This window comes from Pteropus medius, unplaced genomic scaffold (assembly GCF_902729225.1).
Source record: "Pteropus medius unplaced genomic scaffold, Ma_sr-lr_union100, whole genome shotgun sequence".
NCBI lineage: Eukaryota > Metazoa > Chordata > Mammalia > Chiroptera > Pteropodidae > Pteropus > Pteropus medius.
Window position 1 is genome coordinate 2,479,627 of NW_024355695.1, and position 21,132 is coordinate 2,500,758.

Sequence of the window (21,132 nt, forward strand, 5' to 3'; positions counted from 1 at the left end):
CTCTTGCAGTTAGCGGCCTGCAGTAGAGCATTTGATTCAGGGGTTTGGGTTAAGGCTGGATGAATCTTTAAGAAAATCTTTCCGCTTCCACTGTACTTGTCCTAAGACACCTGCCAGTCCTTACTGAAACTCAGAAAGTTTTGAGGAAGGAGGCTTTATTAATCTATGGTGATATCTATTGGCCAGTTTAAATGAAAGACACATTTGGACCTAGCACCACTTGGGTGGGTTAGAGCCAGCTTTTCCTGGTTTTGAAGCCCTTTAATGTCATCTTGCCCTGTCCTTTGTCTTGCGAGCATAGGAGCTTCCTCTCAAGATCTACCTTCTTATATACCCTTCTAAATGTCTTATTCCTTCTCTCTCTCATCTCCTATTCCTTTCCCTTTCCTTTCTTCTAATATAGCCATTAAATAGGTAGGAAAGCTACTCTACTTTCTTGTGTCACAGTTTCTCCTCCTCCAAATGGATATAATAGTGGCCTTCCTCTCAGGGTAAGTATGAGGACGATATGAAATGATGGGTGTGAACATGCCCTAAAAGGGCCTGGCACAAAGTGGACACTTAACTGTAAAGCAATTTCCATTTCCATCCCATCACTCCAGAGTTAGTGGTACTTCAGATTAAAAAGGTTGCTGAGCCCTGGCTGACTGACCTTTACATACTTCCCAATTGTGTGGGTTTCTTCCTCCTTTGGGGTCTCAATGCAGAATAGCAGTCAGAAGCAGCAAATGAGCAACCATCACACATGTCTGTTTTCATTTAGGGAAGTTGGTGGCTGAATGCTTTTTGCAGAACTAGGAGATCAAGAAGGCTGTGACCAACATCAAGCCTTCCCTTCTACAGGATAATAATGACTTCTGCTGTCACCCAAACATGGAAAATAAACCCTGCAGGGTGTGAACATGAGAACCTACATTCTTTTCCAGCCTGACTCTAGGCTAAGCCAACAGGGCAATATGCTTTTAGAACACTGAGCAGCCAGAGAGTTCATGTAGAAGTAGCCGATAGAAAGTCCTAGGCACATGTAGAAGACAGCTTAAGCTAGGAGCCAGGAGGCACTTAGGTGCTAGGAACAGAGGATTTTAAATCACATGTGTAGTTAAAAGTAGCCACCAGGATTATTGGAAATGGTGAGAATAGTGGGGGCAGGGCAAGGAGCAATTGGTAAACTCCCCTGCCAGGGTGCTTTGGCCAAACCACCCTTAAGGCCACTTTGCATAAACTGTTTGTCCTATCCTAACTTGCTTTGGGACAAAGACCCCTACTACTTAGGGGATGTTTAGTGTCACTCTGAAAGTGAACAACATCCCCTCCTGCAAGCTTCCAGGCAGCACTGGATTGTGTCTGTCTGTTCTATACCAACGCCCCCACAACCCTACCCTCATCCCCATCCTCCGCCCCACCCCACTCCCACCCCCCACTCAGTGTGACTGAGAGCTCCCTCACCAGGGAGCTGGCCAAGCCAGTGGGGTCAATCAACTGTCCTTAAGCCGCATGTTAGTTTTCTGGGCTTTAGCAGTATTTTTGGAGTTCACTGTCTTCGTCTAATCTATGTAACTGAGTGGAAATGGCTCATAGTTCAGTGAATTAAAATCTCAGTAGCTGTCCATCCCCCTGGGGCTTGCTTCCAGAGCTCTTCCTTCTGGAAAAACTGTGACCATGACAGCAAGGAGTACATGTCAGCTAGCCCTGGTCCTGTCCCCAGGTGATAATGAGACCTCATTGGGCTCCCCTTGTTTGGGAGTGTGATGTTGCAATAACCTGAAGTTTTGAATCTTGTTCCCTAGGGATGCTTTGCAAGAAAACGAAGACTAGAAATAAAAGAAAACCAGAGAGGAAATTTCCAGAAACCTATTCCTCAGTCAATTTCCTAATTTTTCATTAGCTAAATCGTCCAATGGAAAGCAGTTATTAAAACATTTTTATATGGTCCTCACATTCTCAGCCTTCCTAGATGAACAGCTTTCAGAAATTAACCCAACCCACTACTTGCTCTGAGGTGTGTGTGTGTGTGTGTGTGTGTGTGTGTGTGTGTGTGTGCGCCCGCACACACACACACACGCGCCCAAAAATCTTTTATTACCAACCAGAGCACTTGCTGCTTTATTTTCCAAAGCCGAAATCCATTTGGTTTGGTGTTTTCATTTCCAGGATCTGAAACCACTCTATGCTAACCGGTGCCACTATGTCCCCAAGACATCCCAGAAGGAAGCTGAGGAGGTAAGCCAGAATGAGGCTGCATGTCCAACCTTTTGGGAAAGTCTCCTGTTCTGCCTAAAACCTTCTTTTTTCTACTCCTTTCCAGGGGCCTAAGGCTTGCTGCTAGGTATTTGTAATTGATTTGTTTAGTGATCAAAGCACAGTGCTAATGAGGCCATGGTCATAGGTTGGAGCCTTATAAGGCCTAATCAGATTTACTTTGTTCTGTAGCCACAGGCTGCCCCTCTGACCCCAGCAGGCAGCCTCTCAGTGTATGGCTTTGATCCCAAGAGGGACAGATGAGAGTACAGAGGCCATAGGGCAGGGTCCTCCCGCATCTCTGTGGATGATGGTTCAGTTGTCTGTGGTTCAGATACCCAAGTGGGAAGAAAGCAGGAGCCCCACGAAGGTACTAGGCCTGAACTAGGGGAAGAGCCTGAGTCCCATACACAGGAGAGGTCAAGAATCCAAATGAGGGTGATTCAGAGGCCTGGTCCACATGGAGCCTCTGGAGAGTCCTAGACTGTGGACCTGGCCCCTCTCATGACACCCCCAAGAGGCCAGTCTGATAATGCTTGAGTGGTCACATGAGACTCTCTCCAGCCTCACACAGCTCTCCTTGTGTTCCACATGGTTCACGCAGAACTAGAGGTGGTGGGCAGTGAGGTGAAGTATGGCTCCAGGTCATTTTTGGAGAGCTTGCATTTCAGTACACAATAGTCCCAGAGATCACTTTTATAGGAAACTACAATGTGCTCTAGGAACCTTGACGATTTAATTTTCTGTTAACCTCAAATCGAAAGTCAGTCCCCTCCTCCACCCAAGAATAGTTAGAAAAATTGTAAACTTGTGATTGGGAGAAAAGAGAGGCAAGTGGTTAGAAAATGGCCACTGCATTGCTCAACTTTAGAGGAAGCCATTCTATGTAAAATACTATGTGAATGGTGCCCTTGGAGTTAGGCAAAATGATGGCCCTGCTCCAAAAGCACCAGGACAAACACTTTTTTTTTATGACTGCCATTCATTTGTCTCCTTTTTCTAATCCCAATCACAAATTTACCATTTTTCTAACTATCCTCAGGTTAGAAGGGAGGAAAAGAAATGTGTATGCTTATTAGAAATGCAGTGAGCATTAGGTAAAGGATCCACTATAGAAAAAAAATGTGTTTTCCACGAATATTCTCTATAACACAACAAAACAAGTTTATGAGTACTTCATTCATACATATGGGGAGAGAGCCTGGAAAATTTCTTACCAACAAAAGATGGTAAGTGGAAATTAATCTTTAAAAAATTTTGCCAACTCAAGATGCGTAAATAGTCATTGCTTTTCTCTTGATTTCATCATGGTCACTTTCTTGTGTTAACTTAGTGACTGTAAAAATATTAATAATGACTTCAATGGATTCACTTGTAACCCTGGTCCCCCTAACCCTATTTTTCCTATATAAGGTCATAAGTTCCTCAACCAAAAATTCTCCTTCCGCGAGGGTTATGAGGAACCTTACCCAGGCAGCTAGAGAGGTATCATTGTACTTCGGAGTGCATGCGATGTCCCTTCTGTCTTCCTTCCCATCTGATCCCTTATACTCTGATTTCCCTTACTTTAGTATCTTCATTTTCTGCCATCCATTTGTTTTCCTATCTGTCCTTCCATCTGTCCTTCCTCCTCTCCATCTTTACTCTTCAGGGATGGGGCACTGAGGGATGTGGCTGAGGCTGGACGTGAGCCCAGCTACACAGTGACTTGCCTCATGCACAAGTTCAGCCAGCTCCCTTCCCAGTCCCATCCCTTCCATGTATTGGTGTGTTCATCTCACAGCCATCTTTACCGTCTCCATCAGTCGATAACTCACATTTCCAATCCCAAAGGGCCCTGGCTTTCATGCAATGCCAGCTCATTTCCTCACTGTTCTGTGCCCTTAGGTGGACTGCCCCCACCTCAGCCGTGGACCCTGCACTCCTCGCATCCGGGGCAACACCTGCTTCTGCTGTGACCTCTATAACTGTGGCAAGTAAGAGCTCAGCCCCCAGGCACAGAAATAATGGTTTGACCACGATGGACATTAGAAGGGCCAGGGTGGGTGAAGGGCACACAGTAGGAATCAGAGAAGTAGAAGACTGGTTGGTCAACAGATTTCAGCTCACATCCATTACCTGCCTTCTCTGTGCCAGACAGCATGCTAAGTGTTTTCAAATATTTGATCTCATTTAATTCTTATATATGATGTATGTTGAATTATCCTCATTTTACAGATGATTAGAGTGAGGCTCAGAAGAAACAGACAGCTAGCCCAAGGTCACACAGAACTTGAAAATGGTAGAGGAAGGGTTCAAACTCAGTTCTGTGTAAGGCCAAGTTCGACGACACTCAACAAGTCATTACTGAGCACTTTCTCTGTGCCTGGCCCTATTCTACACTGGAGATTTGGCAGCAAACAGAACAAAAATCACTAAATACATAAAGATAGCCGCTAAATACATAAATACAGAACATGCCAAATGTTGATCAGAGATCTGAAAAAAAAAATATGAAGCAGGAGAGGTAGATAGATAGTGACAGTAAGGGACTCTGTGTGCTGTGTTAGATGGAGTAGCCAGGGAAGGGTCTCTTTGAGGAGGTGACATTTATGCAGAGATCTGAGTGATGTGAGAGGGCAACCCAAGTACATACTTGGGGAAGATGTGTTTCAAGCAGAGGGAGCAGTAAGTGCAAAGGCCCTGAGGCAAGAGAAGGCTTGGTGCTAGTTCTGCTATAACCACTCTGGCTCTCTGCCCTTCGATTGTGAAAATATCATTTATTCTTTCTTTCAAAACATATTTAGGAGTTAAAAATACATAGACTACCGCTGAGGAGCTCACAGACTAGTAGAGAAGACAGACGCATGAACAATTGATTGCAAGATAGTGTGATAAGTGTGGTGGGGATCAGTAGATGTACTGGGGACACTGGCAACCCAAATGACTGAAATCAGAGTTGCTGATGGGGGGCATTGCCAAGGAGGAGTTGATGCGGCAACTGAGACTTAAAGCATAAGTAGAGTTTGGAAACAAACCAAAAAAAAGGAGTGGAGGTGGGGAGGGTATTCCCAAGAGTTGTGGGGATGGGGATAGTTACACAAGGAAGTAGTAGGTGAGGGCAAAGCTGTGGTCATAGGCCAGATCATGGAGGGCTCATTGGCCATAAGAATGCCTTTGGACTTGACTCTGTAAACAATTGGGAGCCATTGAAGGGTATACCATGAATTTGAGTGCTTAGAGAGGAGGCAGCTAAGAAAACCACTGCAAGAGTTTAGGCCAAAGGGAATGGAGCCTGGATTAAGTTGGTTTGAGGACAATAGGAAGCAAAGAATACTTTTAAGAGCCATTTAGAAGGTGGAATTGACAGGAATGCATGAGCAGGCAATGCAGAGCATAAGCGAATAGCCCTGCCTGTGGGGAGTGTCAGCCAATGCCTGCCCATGCACATATTTTCTCCAGACTCTCAGTACCAGAGTGCTGAGGGCCAGGAGAAGGAGAGAGGATAGGAGGAGTTGGCAAAAGAGGATCTAATGGAGCTAGATCTAAAGAGGTCCAATGAATGCAGCCCCCTTCTCACTCACATTCTCTACTTTTGGTATTGGGGAACCAGTTTCTCTGGGCTGGGGATTAAGACCTAACAGACAACAGGCAGGGAAGAGAAGAAGGGAATTCACACCAGCCCTTTACCTTCTTTGCTAGCACCAGTCTCATTTTGTTTTGGCAGAGGAAGAGAAACTTAAAGACTCAAATGAGGTTTGGGAATTATCTGGAAAGTTCAACTATTCATGGTGCAATAATAACTAACACTTGTAAAGGACTTCCCTCCTCGCAACATTGATTGAGTGCTGTTTATAATTGTACTTCCTGAGCCCATCCTTCCAAAAAATGATTGAAGGAATATAAAATAGGTCCCAGAGGAATTGGGGTTCTTTTGTTATCTTTCCCCTTGCCTCTAACTTATTCCTCCTTCCCTTGCTCTGCCCTTCCCTCCTCCCTCCTCTTGACAGCCTCTTCCCTTCTCCTTTTTGGTCTGCTCTTCTTTCCCTATTCAGGGCCTCCTGGGGCAGGGGCTGGGAGCTGGCCATACTGGGGCCTGAGAGCCACGGAAACAGGAGGCCCATTAAAGGGGCTGAGAAGTGATTCCTTGCAGACACACCTTTCTCTCTACAATTAAGGATATTTATGAAAAAGTTTTGAATAAACTAAACCCTACTTTAAATTCCATTTAGCTGAGCCTTTAGGTGAATTTTTTTTTTTTAGTGGAGACTCAAGCCCGATTTATCTGAACTTCATAATAACTGATTTTCTAACTTTCTTAAAGCAAGTTATGCCAGTATTGTCTTCAAGGCTCTAAAGGAATTTTATAAGGAGCTGTGCTAAATTGAGCTCCCTAAAGGCAGCGAACATGACTTCATCTTATCTATATCCCCAGGCCCTAGCAAAGGACTGAGCATGAGTAAAGATCTGATGAAAAGGAAGTGACATTTGTTGAAAAGGAACAAAAAGAGGAATAACCTTTTCACCAGGAAAATAAATTATGGGACTAGGCAACTAAGAGGGGTCATGGAGATACTGCTCCTAAAGATCTTCAAGCCTGGAAATGGTTTTCATCTACCTGATGCTTGGAGACCACCCTGGGGCAGCAGTCAAGGCTCTTTTCCAAGTCTGTCCTGCTAAGATTCCAAGGTCAAGGCCATTAGAAAAGCATTTACTGAACTTTTCATCAGGAAACAGTCCTACTAGGTTATAAACCAAGACCGCGGATACTTAAGAGGCGATGATCCTACAAATAGAGGGAAAAGTTTTACCTTGAGCTGAGGCTTTTTCTAGCCAGCTCCAAAAAGACCTAAACTCCAGGCTTAAATATAGGTAGCCACAAACATTCTGAGGCTTGGAGACTTTAATTTTGCCAAATGCATATTCTTTTTCCTCACATGAAGCCTATTTTTAATCAATTGCCAGCTCCTCCAGTCCATTTCCTGGAAAAGAAGCCAAGAAAAAAAAGTGGGAATGAACACATCAGGCAGTTATTTGTGCAGTGCTACGGAAACACAGAGTTTCTACTGTCCCCTCAAACCCACAGACCTTCTCTGATGTCAGGGACAATGAGGTTTTAATATCAAACATAGATTATTCCATTTATCCTTGTGCAGAACGGTGGCTTTCTCTAGGACACAGCTTCTCAGCAGCAGCCTTTCAGAGTACTTTACTCAGCTTTGGAGAGGTCAAGTCAATATCACTGGTTTTCAGTGTATATAACCTAAAGGTAATGAAAGGAAATGGGGGTGGTTTGTGAACTGCTTCAGCTAGTAGTAAAATGAAAGATGATAACTTATTTTCATTCATTCTTCCCTTTGACAAACTTGTATTGAGCTCCTACTATGTGCCAGGGACTAGTCTAAAAGAATACCTATCAATAAAACATAATTTTGCCCTTAAGGAACTCAATTTACTAGGGAGATTGTGGGAAGGGGGTTTAGACTGAATACATGCAGTGAGAGAGAAATGCATAGAGGCTGCCTATTGCCACTGCCTGTCCATTAAGAGTTGGCTAATGGTTCCAGGCCCCTATCAAAGGGTGGAAGTATGCCATTCTGCCTAATCTAAGATCTGATGCCTCCTACTCTGTTAAATGGAGTCTGAGGTTATCTGGTTTTCCAGGCACACCCAGCAAGTTGAGAGCAAGGAAGTAACAGCCCATATTGGGTAATCAATCTCATGATCAATGCAATAATTAGTATGAACTCGGTTACTCATTCACCAAATATCGATTGATGACCTATAATGTTTCTACTACTGTGTGAGGCAGTGAGGGAGACACAAAAGAAGGTAAGAGATGACCTTTGCCCTCAAGGGATTACAATTTACACAGAGACATTTTGTCTACCTTGGCCTTAGTTGTAGCTTCAGCACCTAGAACAGTACTCAGTATTGAGTAGGTTCTCAATAAATTGGATTAAATGAATAACTGAATTACTGACATACACAAAGTGCCAAACTAAGAAAAACAGACTCTCTAAGGCTGTGGGAGTCCAGGGGAAAAGCTAATGAATGGGCACTAGAGTCCTTGAAGAAAACTCTAGAGAGGTGAGTATTGAAACTTTGAGCAGTAGGAGAGATTAGGACAGGCAGAAAACAGAAGGCAAAATTTCTCCCCCTTCCCTGTAGGGAGAGAAATCTGAGCAAAGTTTTGGAATAAGTGCCCAGAGTGGCCAGTTGAGGCTTCTGAGGACTCCAGCTTGGCTGGAGTGTTGACTCCATTTTGGAGTCAGATTATGTTAGACTGAGGAGTTTGGACGCATTTTCCTGAAGGTAATGGGGAGCCATGGAACAGTTTTGATTAAGTGAATGACTTAGTTTTAAAATGTTTTAGGAAGCTTAATCAGGCAGTGGGTCTGGCAGGAGAGCCCTGCAGTCATGGAGGCTTGAGGGTGGGAGTGCTGAGAATGCAAAAGATGGAATTTCAGAGGAAGCTCTGCACAGAGGCTGAACCAAATAGAATCATGAATCTCACACAGAAACAAACCACATTAATTTGCTAAATCCTGAACCAGATCTTAAAAAATATTTTAATAGCTGCTGAATCCACTCAAACTGAAACCAAACATAGATTCTGTACAATTATTGAATATTTTAAAACAAACTACTGACCTATCCCCATGTTGTGGCCTGTGCCTTTAAAGTGTTAATGCTTTTAAGAACAAGATTTAAAGGTTTGAATCATGTTGCCAGAGGCTCACTCTTAGAAGAGAAAAAATATAGCTGCATGTTTTGGTGGGGGTTCATAATATGTGCTGAAGTACCGCATTCACACATTCTCTAATTAAATCCCCCAGGCTCAGAGAGGTTAAGAAAGTTGCTCGGGGTCAGACAGCAAATAAGTGACAGAGCCAAGGTTCAAATGCACTCATACCCCAGAGTCTACTATGCCACACTATTTATCTTTATGTACTCCCAGCCTGCCTTCAGTGCCTTAGGAAGTAGGTGAAGATAGTTTGGGGGCAGTTGGAATCTGACTCTCAAGGCTCTCCTGGGCCTCTACAACCCCATACTTGCCCTTACACACAGGCCTTCCTTTTCCGGGAGATACTTCTTGTCCAACTGTGCCTTTTTGAGTAGTAAGTAACTCTGCCCCATTCCCAGGACTGAATATGTTGCCAACTAACCTGATATGCTCATTGTATGCTTATGGATGGTCTCTTCAGCTATGATCTGGAAAATACTAGAATCCATTTCAAATTCTACTGAATTGAAACACCTTTAAAATTCCACTACGGAAGCTTACCATGTCAGGTACAGTAGTGAACAAAACAAACAAAAACTCTGTCCTCATGGAGTTCACTTTAGGATTGGGCAGACAGATAGTAAAGATGCAGACACATGAGTAAGGACTGAGCGATACAGAGGAATTAGAGGAGGGAAATGTCTTAGCTCGGGCTGCCATAACAAAATACTGTAGACTGGGTGCCTTCAACAACAGACATTTATTTTCTCATAATTCCGGAGGCTGGAAGTCCAAGATCACAGTGCCAGCGTGGCCGAATTCCAATGAGAGCTTTCTTCCTGGCTTGCAGATGGCAGCTTTCTCACTGTGTCTTCCTTCACATGGCCTTTTCTCAGTGACTGTGTATGGAGATCGTTCGCTCTCACTCTCACTCGCCCTCGCATGCAAGTGTATCTTCTTACTCTTTTTATAAAACCACCAATCCTATTGGAGTAGGGCCCCACCTTTATGACCTCATTTAAACTTAATTACCTCCTACAAGCCCTTCTCCAAATACAGTCACATTGGGAGTTAGGGCTTCAATGTGCAAATTTTGGAGAGGGACACAATTTAGTCCATAGCAAATAATATGATAAATAGTGACTGAGCTGGGGTGGCTGGGGTGTCTTTAAACACCTCCAAGGAGATGATAGTCAAGTTTTGTGCAGCAACTCAGCTTTAGTTCTTTGTTGGGACATTGTTTTATTTTGTTTTGTTTTGAGAGAGAAAACACTGAAATCTTTGAAGCCTGAATTCAGATCCCAGTTCTGCCTCTTATGACTTGAGCAACTTCCTAATCTCTCTGTGCTTCGGTTTCTTCATTGGTAAAATAGGAATGGTGATAGTACTACCTCATAGAATTTGTTGTGCTATCTAATAAACTTTATGCAAATGATGGAAATGTTCTGTAATTTGCTCTGTACAATACAGTAACTAGCCACTAATGTGGCCCTTAGAAGTATTGTTGCTACGCACTTAACATATGGCTGGTGAGACTGAAGAAATGATTTTTAAATTTTACTTAATGTTAATTTAAATTTAAATAAACACATGTGACTAGTAGCTGCCATATTAGTACATATTTAAAATGCTTAGCACTGTACCTGGCACATAGCAAGTGTCAATAAACATTATCTAAGATTACTGTTTGTGATCATAACAAGTATTTCTCTGGCAGGTAGGAGTTTTTTGTTTTTGTTTTTGTTTTCTATAAACAGCAATCACACTCTGATTCATTATAGTGTCTTGCTCCCCCAATGCACTTATAGCTATGATGTCCCCTACTTGCCCACCTATTTGTCACTGAGCTGCATGATAGCCAAAGCCCTAGGGGCCAGCCTGTCCTTGAGGACTGACTGGAGTGTGGTTCTCCCTGTCCAGCCGGGTGGAGATTACCGGTGGGTACTATGAATACATCGACGTCAGCAGCTGCCAGGACATCATCCACCTCTACCACCTGCTTTGGTCTGCCACCATCCTCAACATTGTCGGCCTGTTCTTGGGCATCATCACTGCCGCTGTCCTTGGAGGCTTTAAGGATATGGTAAGGAAGGAAGTGACCTCATTCTACAGAGGCCCCTGTCAGGAGCCAGGGTCAAGTTGGGCAGTTAAGAGTAATGGGGACCCATGTTTTGAAGGGAGGAATCAGAAGAAATTGCTTTAAAAATGTAGCTGCCTTCAAACATTTAAAGTTGAAGGAGCCAGGTAATGCCATCAGTCTGCAAATATTTCTTGTTAACATGAGTTGCCTGTATTCTTGAGGCACATTCTGGGAGCAGGCAAGGGAAGTAGGGTGTTCTCAGTTCTCATGTTCATGCTGGTTATGTAAACATAGCCTTGTACAACCCCCTTTCCCCTCCCCTGACACACACACTTTTATCAGAAACCTTTTTGGGTAGTTTTTCCCCTAACAGAATTGGGGAGAGATAGAAAGAGATTTTTTAGCTACAGGTAAAAGTAATGATAATTTTTCCCTCCCAGAAATTTTGTCCTGGAGTTTCTCCAGAAAGAGCATCTGGACTCTTTTTTTCCATTTGAAGGGGTAGCCCTAGGCTAAGCTGCTTGCCAGGTCTTATCCTCAACCTCAACCTCAATCTCAGCCTCCCCATGTTCCCTATCCTCCCTTTCAATTCTTCCATCTTTGTGTGTATGTCTGCAAAGGCATACCAGGACTCAGCACCTAGTAGGTGCTCCATAATGCTGGGCTCCTTCCTTCCTTTGCTTTTAATGCATTCCTAAGCATTTATTTGCTTATTTAACAAACCTTGATCTCAAATTATAGGGATAATATCTTTAGAGCTATCATCCTGGCTTCCTATGAGAATAGAATCATTTGAGGTGCTTAAAAAACCCAGATCCCTGGACCCCTTCTCCAGAGATTCTGATTTATTTGGTCTAAATTGAAGCCCAGGTGATTCTGATCTGCAGCCAGGGTTGATTCCAACCCTGCTTGCCTATCTGCCTCCTTCCTTCCTTCCTTCCTTCCTTCCTTCCTTCCTTTGACTTCTTCTTTCTTCCTTCCTTTCTCCTCACTCCCTCCCCGTTTTTTCTTTCTTGGTTTTAAGATACAGTTTTTAAATTAAAATTTATCTCATTTTATTTTTGTTCTATGTTAATAAAGATTTTTAAATTGTTGCTAATATTGGACATTACAAAATTCGATTACTTAAGGGCACTTGATACAAAATAAACATTTCATTTATTCATTTTTTTTGCTCATTTATTCAATCACTCAATGGAGAGTTTATGAGGGCCTACTAAATGCGGGAAAAATCGAGATAAATGTCCTATTCTCAAGTATCTCAAATTCCCTTAGTAAAAGAGGTATATAAACAAATATCAACAAAGCAAATAAGCAAAAAATAAAAATAAAATAATAAATTTATGGCAGGTTTAATAGGGGTACTACTTTAAAGGAATGCCTCTCATGTGTTTATGGAATTATTTTGTGCCTAAAGGCGTTTTACTTTGACCCTAAAAATGAGGCAGATAGCCTTTAGTCCCTTGGCTGTTTCTGTCCCATTTTAGGGTCCCTGAGGAACAGGAATCTGAAAGGTTGTTTGTAATTTGACCCTGGACTGTCAAAAGGATGGATAATGGAAAATGAAAGGTGGGATAGGACAGGGAAAAGAAAAATGCTGCTGTTTTGGGCAGCAAGTCCATGGCAGAACTGGGCTGACTAGAAGTATTGAGTGTTCCTACTGATGACCCTAAGTCAAGAGAAATCCTTCCCAGCTCATCCCCAGCTTGTCTGTCTGTCTGTCTGTCCGTCTCTTTCTTTTTTCTCTCTCTCTTGCATATGCACACTTCTCATTCCCATGCCTCAGCTCCCACTCGGGAAAACCCAAGCACTGAGGAGTGGGACAAGCATCAAGGAAGTGGGGTCTTCAGAGGGAGAAGGATTTCCTATAAGTTTGGATCTGAGGGAGCTTGGGTGAGAGAGTTTGGGAAAAACCGTTGTTTCTGGGTTGCGGCTTCTTTGGAGAAAAGAATGCCCTTTATTCTTGGAGACTTTCCCCAAAGGGCAGGTGAAAGCCCAGGCATTATGTAGAATCTGAGCCAACCTGGTTGGCAGAGAAGCTTCCTGGTTGGCAAGTTGAGGAGATGGGACATCAGGATGGATGTGAAGAGTTTTGTTCCTAGAGCTTTCAGACTTAGGCAGCAGGGCTACCCTGAGGCCCAAATGGAGTGAGTGGTGGCTACTTGGTAGGCTGTATGGGGTTATGGCAAGGAACTTTGTCAAGAATCAGTGGACCATCGATGTCTAGGTTTATTTCTGGACTCTTAATTTCACTGCAACCTTTACTCTCTAGGAGGAAAACAAGTTTGTTGATGGTTTGTCCTCATAAGTGGCAGTAATGGCCCTTTATTCTCTATAAAGTATTTTTGCACAATTACTTACTCCTCTCCTCGCCACTACTAGTACCTTGTGAGGTAAGTAACCATTGCTGCCCTTATTTCACAGATGAGGACAGGCCAACAGATGTCAAGTGACTTGCCTAGAGCTAAATAGCAGAGCTGAAACTGAAGCCCAGGTTTCTCAGATGCCAGAGCCTTTGCTCTTTCTACCCCATCCCAGCTTCCACTAACCAGCATTTGGATAGCTCTTTCTGGTTCTGCAAGTGCTTTAACAGACATCACCTACTTTGCTTCACTGCTTTAATTAAAAAAAAAATAGAGTGAGTTGTTTCCAACTGTTGGGAACTTCTTTAACAGTAAAGGAAGAGAGCAAAAGAAGTTCTGATCATCATCAAATGCCAGTCCTCGGAACTCAGGCAAGGACCGGGGGTGGGGAGGAGGAATGAAAGATGAAAGCAAACATCAGAGAGCAAGACATTTGATTTATGAGGTAAGAAAACACTAGTGGGAGTATAAGATGGGGCACCAAGGAAGAACCATTACTTAGCTCACTTTATTAAAATGAGACATGGTGTAGAAAATTCTGGAACATCAACCAGGTGAACTTATGTAAAATCCTTGGCCTACATCCAAATGTGGTTGGTGACTTGTGTACCTCCTCCCTGAGTAGAATGCCCTGGGGTCTTCGGGGAGGCATAGGGGTGCTGGCTAATGAAAGCCATTCCCTAGAGAGTGAGAAGAGGAGCCAAGAGCTGTGAGCTGGCAGTTTTCAATAGGATCAGCTAGGAGCCACCATTTCCAGAGTTGCGGGATCCGGAAAGGAAAAAAGGGTATCTTCATTCCCTGACCAGAGGTGTTTGGTAAAAAGAATCTTAACAAAATGTTTGAGGAAGTGTTTGTTGACCAAAGCTATGAGGATTTGAGATGAATCTTTCAAAAGTGATTATATCTTGTCATTTTCTCCTAATTGGTGTCTCTGGTATGGAGTAAAGTGTGGAGGAATAAAAGTGGCATTCTCAAAGTCCACAATCATTGACTAAGAATAGATTCCATTTTGTCCAGACAAAACTGCTTCTACCATTTCCTGTGCTACCTAGTAACCTTTGTTTCACTGAGCTCAGAATGCTACTGATCAGTAATAGGAGTCTCTTAACTTAAACCCCAGAATTGAAACAGCAATACACACTCTTATATGCACACACAAATAGAGTGCCTAAATTTATTGTAAAATCAGAATTATTGATTTAAAACATAACTAGACCATTATTTGGGGCCACCTCTTTTGTTCCTTCCATATCCAACTCTTCACTTCACCTCCTTCACTCCCTCATCCTCTCTTATTGCCATGTTATCTCTACATCCTCTACCCTTGAATTTCTTCTCTCTGTGGCTTTCCTGTGCTGTTCAGTCTTCCTCTCATGTTTCTTCTGTGTTTATTTCTCTCTAAGAGTCAACTTCCCTTCAAAGATTCTTCTGGACCCTCAGCCTTGCTAAACACACACAAAAAATTATAGGTAGAGTTTACATTGTGTGATTGTATCTCTATGGTTGGGCTTAATTTATTTGCATAGAAGAATTGGTTTCATCTTGCAGGACCTGGAGGGTGTGTTTTTAGTTGACAGAAGGCCTAGGGAACAGAATTTCTGGGACTTCCTCAGGGATGAAATTTCTTCTTAGAATTCTGGTGGAGAGATAAGGGCATTTCTGAGCATTCTTCCTTCATAAAGCAAGCCAATCCTGGAAATGGCCAAGATCTCAGCCCTCTCCCACACATGAGCTAGGCTGACAAACATTTTTCTGGTTGTCTGTGAGCTGCATTGTAATGACTGAGGTTTGTAGCTCTTCAAACCTTTTTGAAATGTAAATAGTACCCACTCCAAGGAAGAGAGCAACAGAACTGTGTTGAAACTTGCTATAAGGGAGTTTCCTCTGCCAACACCCCAACATGGTTGCCTGTGCCACTGCCAAAGTCTGCCCACACATTTTCCTCACTTGAGAGGAAGCTTCTGCTCTCCATTAATGTGGAGTAGATGTGTACCAGAAACAAGACACATTGATTTTGCAGATAGCTCTCGATTATCCACACAAATGGAGGAGGTGTCAATGACATGGAAAATGAAAAAGAAAAAAACATTTGTCTCACACCGTGACCCATGTTGCACTCAAGAGGTACAAATCACAGTCTTGTTTGGGAACTAATGAGCAGTGATGACTTCCTTTAGCAATGCTTTGGCCCCGTTGGGAGCAGGACTCCCATCCTGGACAAGATTAGCTTTAACCGTTGAAGGGCTACACACACTACCATGTTATAAAAATGGCATTTGATTCTTTCTGCATTGTTTTGTTTGGGGAAAAAAAGGGAGATCAATATATTCTGCTTTGTCTTTCATGGTTTCTGTGCACTGCTAGGGTTTTGCTTCCAGCCTGCGAGGCTGATGAGAAATAAATATCCTTCCTATCTGCATGAGAGCTCCTTAGCAAGGTTGGAATCTGTGGGAATCCGCACAACTTTTATAAACGCTTTGTGATTCATCACATTTCTGTCACAGCAAGAGCAGTAGCCTGTTCAGCCTTGTCTATTTGACATTGTGTATTTTAGGTCTTATTTTTTTATTTTTCTTTTTTGTTTTAAAAAAATATGTACATAAACTATTTCAACTTTTTTATAAGTTTGAATTTTTCAAAGTAAGTTGGGGGAAATGACACAAGTAAAACGTATTAGTTGTAAAAACTTTAGCCGTATGACAGAAAGTGAAGAGTCCCTATTTACCTCCTAATACTACTCTGCTCCCCAGAGATAGCCACAGTTAACAGTTTGTTGTAACTCTTTCCAGATTAATTTCCTTTTGTTTTAAAACATGTATACATATATAATTGTTTGGGTCCTAATTTATAAATTGGGTTCATGCTATATTAATAGAACATGGTGGCTTCTATTTAAAAGACTTTATTTTTTTAGAGCAGTTTTAGGTTCATGACAAAATTGAGAGGAAGGTACAGAGATTTCCCATATATGCCCTGCCCCTACACATGCATAGCCTCACCCATTATCAACATCTCCCACCAGAATGGTGCATTTGTTACCAAGGATTAACCTGCATTGATGCATCATAATCACCCAAAGTCCACAGTTTACCTTATGGTTCATTCTTGGTGCTGTACATTCTATGGGTTTGGGCAAATGTATAATGACATATATCCATCATTATAACATTACACAGGAATATAAAATAATATTGAATGTCAACTCTAGTTGAAAAATAAAAATAAAGACATCATTCAAAGTATTTTCACTCCTGTAAAAATCCTCTGTGATCTGTCTATTTATCCCTCCCCCACAACCACAACCCCTGGCAACCACTGATCTTTTTATTAATTCCATAGTTTTGCTGGTGGCTTGTTTATTTTTGTTTGTTTGTTTTAACAACATATCCCAGACAATTTTCTCTGTCACTAAATTGTTTATCAATAGCTGCATGGTATTCCATAGTATAGATGTACCACAGTTTATTTAACCATTTTCCTAGTGATAAAAGTTAATGTTGTTTCTAACATGTGGTTTTCTACAGAACCCAACTCTCCCAGCACTGAACTGTTCTGTTGAGAATGCCCATTCGACTGTTTCTTACTATGCTCGTCCTCAAGTGGCACCCTACAATACCTACTACCATAGTCCTCCTCACCTGCCACCATATTCTGCTTATGACTTTCAGGTATGTTTTGAGAGAAAAAAAAACTCTCCATTACTCCTGCTCTCACTCATGCTCTCTTGTTCTCTCCCTAATTATGGACCCTCCCTAATGCGTATGAAGTTACCAGGCTCTTTATCCCTAAAGGCCTTTAGCAGCCTTGGGTACCATTGACTAACATAAGAACTATGTAAGCAAGCAATGATAGAATAGATGGGAAAGGTGAGAAAGGCACAAGAGAAGAAGAAACGGAGAGATGGAAGCAAAGGGGAGACAAGGAAATAGGATCGAGATATCCAAAATTGCCTTGACCTACACCCAGGAGAAGATGGTACTCATTAGTACCTTGCCATGGACCCCTGATGAACAGTGGCTATTTCCATTCCTCTGCCACAGGGAGATGCCTAGTCTTGCTCCTTAGCACAAGGATATTCTGAGCTATACAAGGGTTTGAATCAAATCTATAAGAAATCCCTTCTTTTTCTCCAGACTTCTTAACTAAGACGACATAGAGTAAATATTTTTTATAACATTCCCCTCCCCTTTGTCGTCCTATTATCACATAGGTCAAGAATAGTGTTACCAAATTTGCACTTTCCCTTTTTCCTTTTGAGCCAAGACTAAGCACAGAAAAACAGAACCGGAAAAAAAATGAAAAGAAAAGGTGCTTAATTAAAATGTATTCATTGTGTGCAGAGCACTGAACTAGGCACTTCGGGAAAACAAATAAAATGGTCCTTTAGGCATTTACAGTGATTGTAAACCCTTGAGCACAGAAGGGTGGGATTATGCTAAAATCTGGTTCATTCAAAATTTGGGGACCAAAAGAAATACCTTCGAAGGGAAGGAAGCACATAATAAATTTCTTCTATTGACTAAGAGCCCATAAATGCTCCAAGGGGACATAAAAACATGAGCGTTTGGGGGTGCTTTCAATTAAACAGTTTGAAAATGCAAAGCCCTTGGTTAACATGATTTCAGCTGCATATTAACGAAATAATTGAAACTGAAAAACCTCATTTGGTTGAATAAAGTACATTTTTGTTTGGTTTAGATACTTTTGGGGAGGTCCAGGACTCTTTATTGCAATAGTAATACAATCGACCCTTGAACAACGTGGGTTTGAACTGTGCGGGTCCACTTATACGTGGATTTTTTTCAATAAATACACAGTTGGCCCTCTGTATCTCAGGGTTTCACATCCACAGATTCAACCAACTGCAAATCAAAAACAATATTTTCCACCTGCAGCTAGGAATCCGCAGATGTGGAAAGCTGATTGATTATGCATTATTCTATGCCATTTTATATAAGGGACTTGAACATCCATGGGGGGTCTTATAACCAATCCCTCGTGGATATTGAGGGACAGCTGTACATATAGTGTGAACATAGATTCGTTCACTGTTATAAAGTACAATATTAGAACAAGGAGGCATCCATTAAAGCTTGGAAAAAATAATGTTAGAACTTGTTTTAGAGCCTATGTATTCACAGATAGACAATTCAGGGAACTTATTACCCAAATAGATGATGTAGACTGGAAAACAGAATATGTTCAAAAAGCACATAAATAATTTCAGTAGTAACAGAGACAGAAAAGGAATCCTTTAAAAGAATCCAAGGATGTTGAAGCTAACACAAGGAGGGGCACCATTCTCCTGGGGACCCTATGATAAAAAGTCATCCAGAGATTGAGGACCCACTGTAGGTTCAGCCAAAGAGGCTGCCACCATTTTTTTTTGTATATCAAAGTAAACTATATCAATTATATTGATTTTATGAATGTTCACTTTATAATAAGCCTCTTAAGTAAGAACAGCAATCTCCCTGGTGATGGTTGCTGCTGACTCTAAGATAGGAAGCCCCTCTTTAGGATATGCAGCCATCTCTCTCTCCATTATTCCTCATTCAAACACTACCCCCGGGGATGAAAGCACGATTGACAGTGCCACTGGCGACTCAGGCTGGTGATTTCAGTTCAGTCAATGTTTACTCTGTGTTCCCATGTGCCAGGCACTGTGCTAGGAGCTGTGGATAGAAAGTGTGAATGAGACATAGGCCCTGCGTTATGAATGAGACATGAGGGGATGGTCGAAGACAGCAGTGGAGACAAAAAAGTAAATAGACTTACCCAGAGTGCTGTGGAAACCAAGAAACAGGGTACCTAACCCAGTGAAGGGATCTAAATCTAGCCACCCCACCCAGACCTATGCTGTGGGCTAATAGCAGGGCCTTCAGAGGTTTGTGGAGGCCTCTAATTTTAATAACAGCTTCTATTCATCGAGTGTTTACTACGTATGAAGCATTGCGCTAAGTGCTTTACATATATTATCTCACTTACTCCTTTGACGGAAATACTCTTGTCACTGCCATGTTTAAGATGAGATGGCTAAGTCATGGAGAAAGTAAGTAACTTCCCCAAAGTCACAGAGATAGCAAGGATTTGTGTACAGGTCTGTCTGACTCCAGAGATTGGCTTGCAGATTCTTTGGAAAAGCTGTAAATCTGAGCACAGCACAGGTCTTTGCCTCAGTTAATTTTAGGATATTTACACTTTCTACTGGTTTAAATTCTGGGCTTTCTAATTATGACTCAGAAAGGGTCTCTTATTGCATTATTAAATTGCTCCCCACTGCAGGGGCTGCTGGGACACTTCTTATACTTCTCCCAGTTCTTTCCCTAGGTTCAAGCTATGTTTTGATTTTCTTTTTGGGAGACTCTGTAGTTGTATGGTGGGGTTTTAAGGGTTATGTTAAGTGATTTGCTTCCCTCCAGAACTTAAATGGTGTTTTGTTCTAGTGTTTGAGTTGAGCTTTCCTTTGTTCGCCAAGTTCTATTTCCTTATGGTTTCATAGGAGGTATTACTAGTCTTTACGCAAGAAAGGCTAGAATATAGGGGGAAATCTGCTCATGTTCCCAGGTAAATAGAAAGCAGTCAGCAAAATGTATACCATCTCTGACAATAAAACCACCAAAAGCATAGACCTACCCCCTGTCCCCTCCCCCGCCAAAAAAACAAAGCTCCCTGTGCTCTTCTCAGATTGTAAAAGGGCCCAAATTATAGTAGGAAAACTGACCTTTCTAGACTTTCTTCTGAATGACTTCATTCTGGTCATTTCCAAATAGGACTATTTATGTGACTTAGAGTTTGAAGACTTCTGCTTCCTTTTTACCCCAAGGCTGATAGAAGGAAGAGGAAAGAAATTTATAGGGTTTTGTTTGAACCCCTCAAAGTCATCCCCTTACTGGGTAGCTGTCCAGTTAGGAAGCTTGGGAAGCAGTTCTTGTGGTCAGACATGAGCAAGTACTTGGGTCTGGTCAGCTGGTCAGGATGCTGTGATACTGAGCTTGGAGAAACAGTATTCTCTCAAACTTTGGGCTTCAAGGTATCCTTGCTTCTAATGAACTCCCCGTTCCCCAAGGCGGGATGGAGATAAATTGAGACTACATTTGCCACCCTGCTCAGCTCCCCAACACTCACTTCCCTTGCCCCTCACACCCATTTCCCCATTAACCATCCTTCAGCTTCAGCCAAGTAGTCTAAAGTGCCTCTGTTTATGTTCTTTATTCAGTCACATGAGGTTTCATCTTTGCCATGAAAAATGACCTATCATAAATTGGGCCCATTTAATGAAAGGCTTGCTTTAGTCCTGGGGGAAGCAGTATATGGCACAGGTTACTGCTGCCACTGAACTTCTTCCATTTATTTCCTTTCTCCTGACAAGGTTTTCCTTTCTTCTCCTCCTTTCTCTGGTTTCTGACCTCTCTCCCCTGTTTTCTTTTTCTTCCTTTTAGTCACCTTTCTCTCCATCTCCCTTGGCTTTGCTTTCTGGGGCAGAAACAGAGGGGGAATGCAAAGAACCAGGAGATCTTGGATTTTCCCCTAGGGATACAGCATCTCTTGCTGTTAATCTTAATCACCTGGCCAGTGCCAGCGCTCTTTTTGGAGTCACTGCCTCACAGTGCTCTTGAAGAGAGAAGCCCCCTGATACAGAAATGCACATTGGTCTTGAAGAGTGTAGGTCGGCCATCCAGCAGAGGGAAGAAGGCAGGCTAAGATAGGAGAGGAGAGCTGTGTGTGTCCTAAAAAGGTGGCGC

At 42.4% G+C, this 21,132-nt stretch overlaps 1 protein-coding gene across 1 annotated transcript in view; it reads left to right on the top strand.

Moving 5' to 3' along the window:
- Positions 1 to 21,132, top strand: part of TMEM255A (transmembrane protein 255A) — a 46,517-nt gene that overhangs the window by 20,459 nt on the left and 4,926 nt on the right. The window contains exons 5-8 of the mRNA XM_039859067.1: positions 2,152 to 2,220; positions 4,126 to 4,214; positions 10,865 to 11,027; positions 16,912 to 17,055. Of these exons, the coding sequence (XP_039715001.1) occupies positions 2,152 to 2,220; positions 4,126 to 4,214; positions 10,865 to 11,027; positions 16,912 to 17,055 (465 nt within the window). The remainder of the gene's footprint in view (positions 1 to 2,151; positions 2,221 to 4,125; positions 4,215 to 10,864; positions 11,028 to 16,911; positions 17,056 to 21,132) is intronic.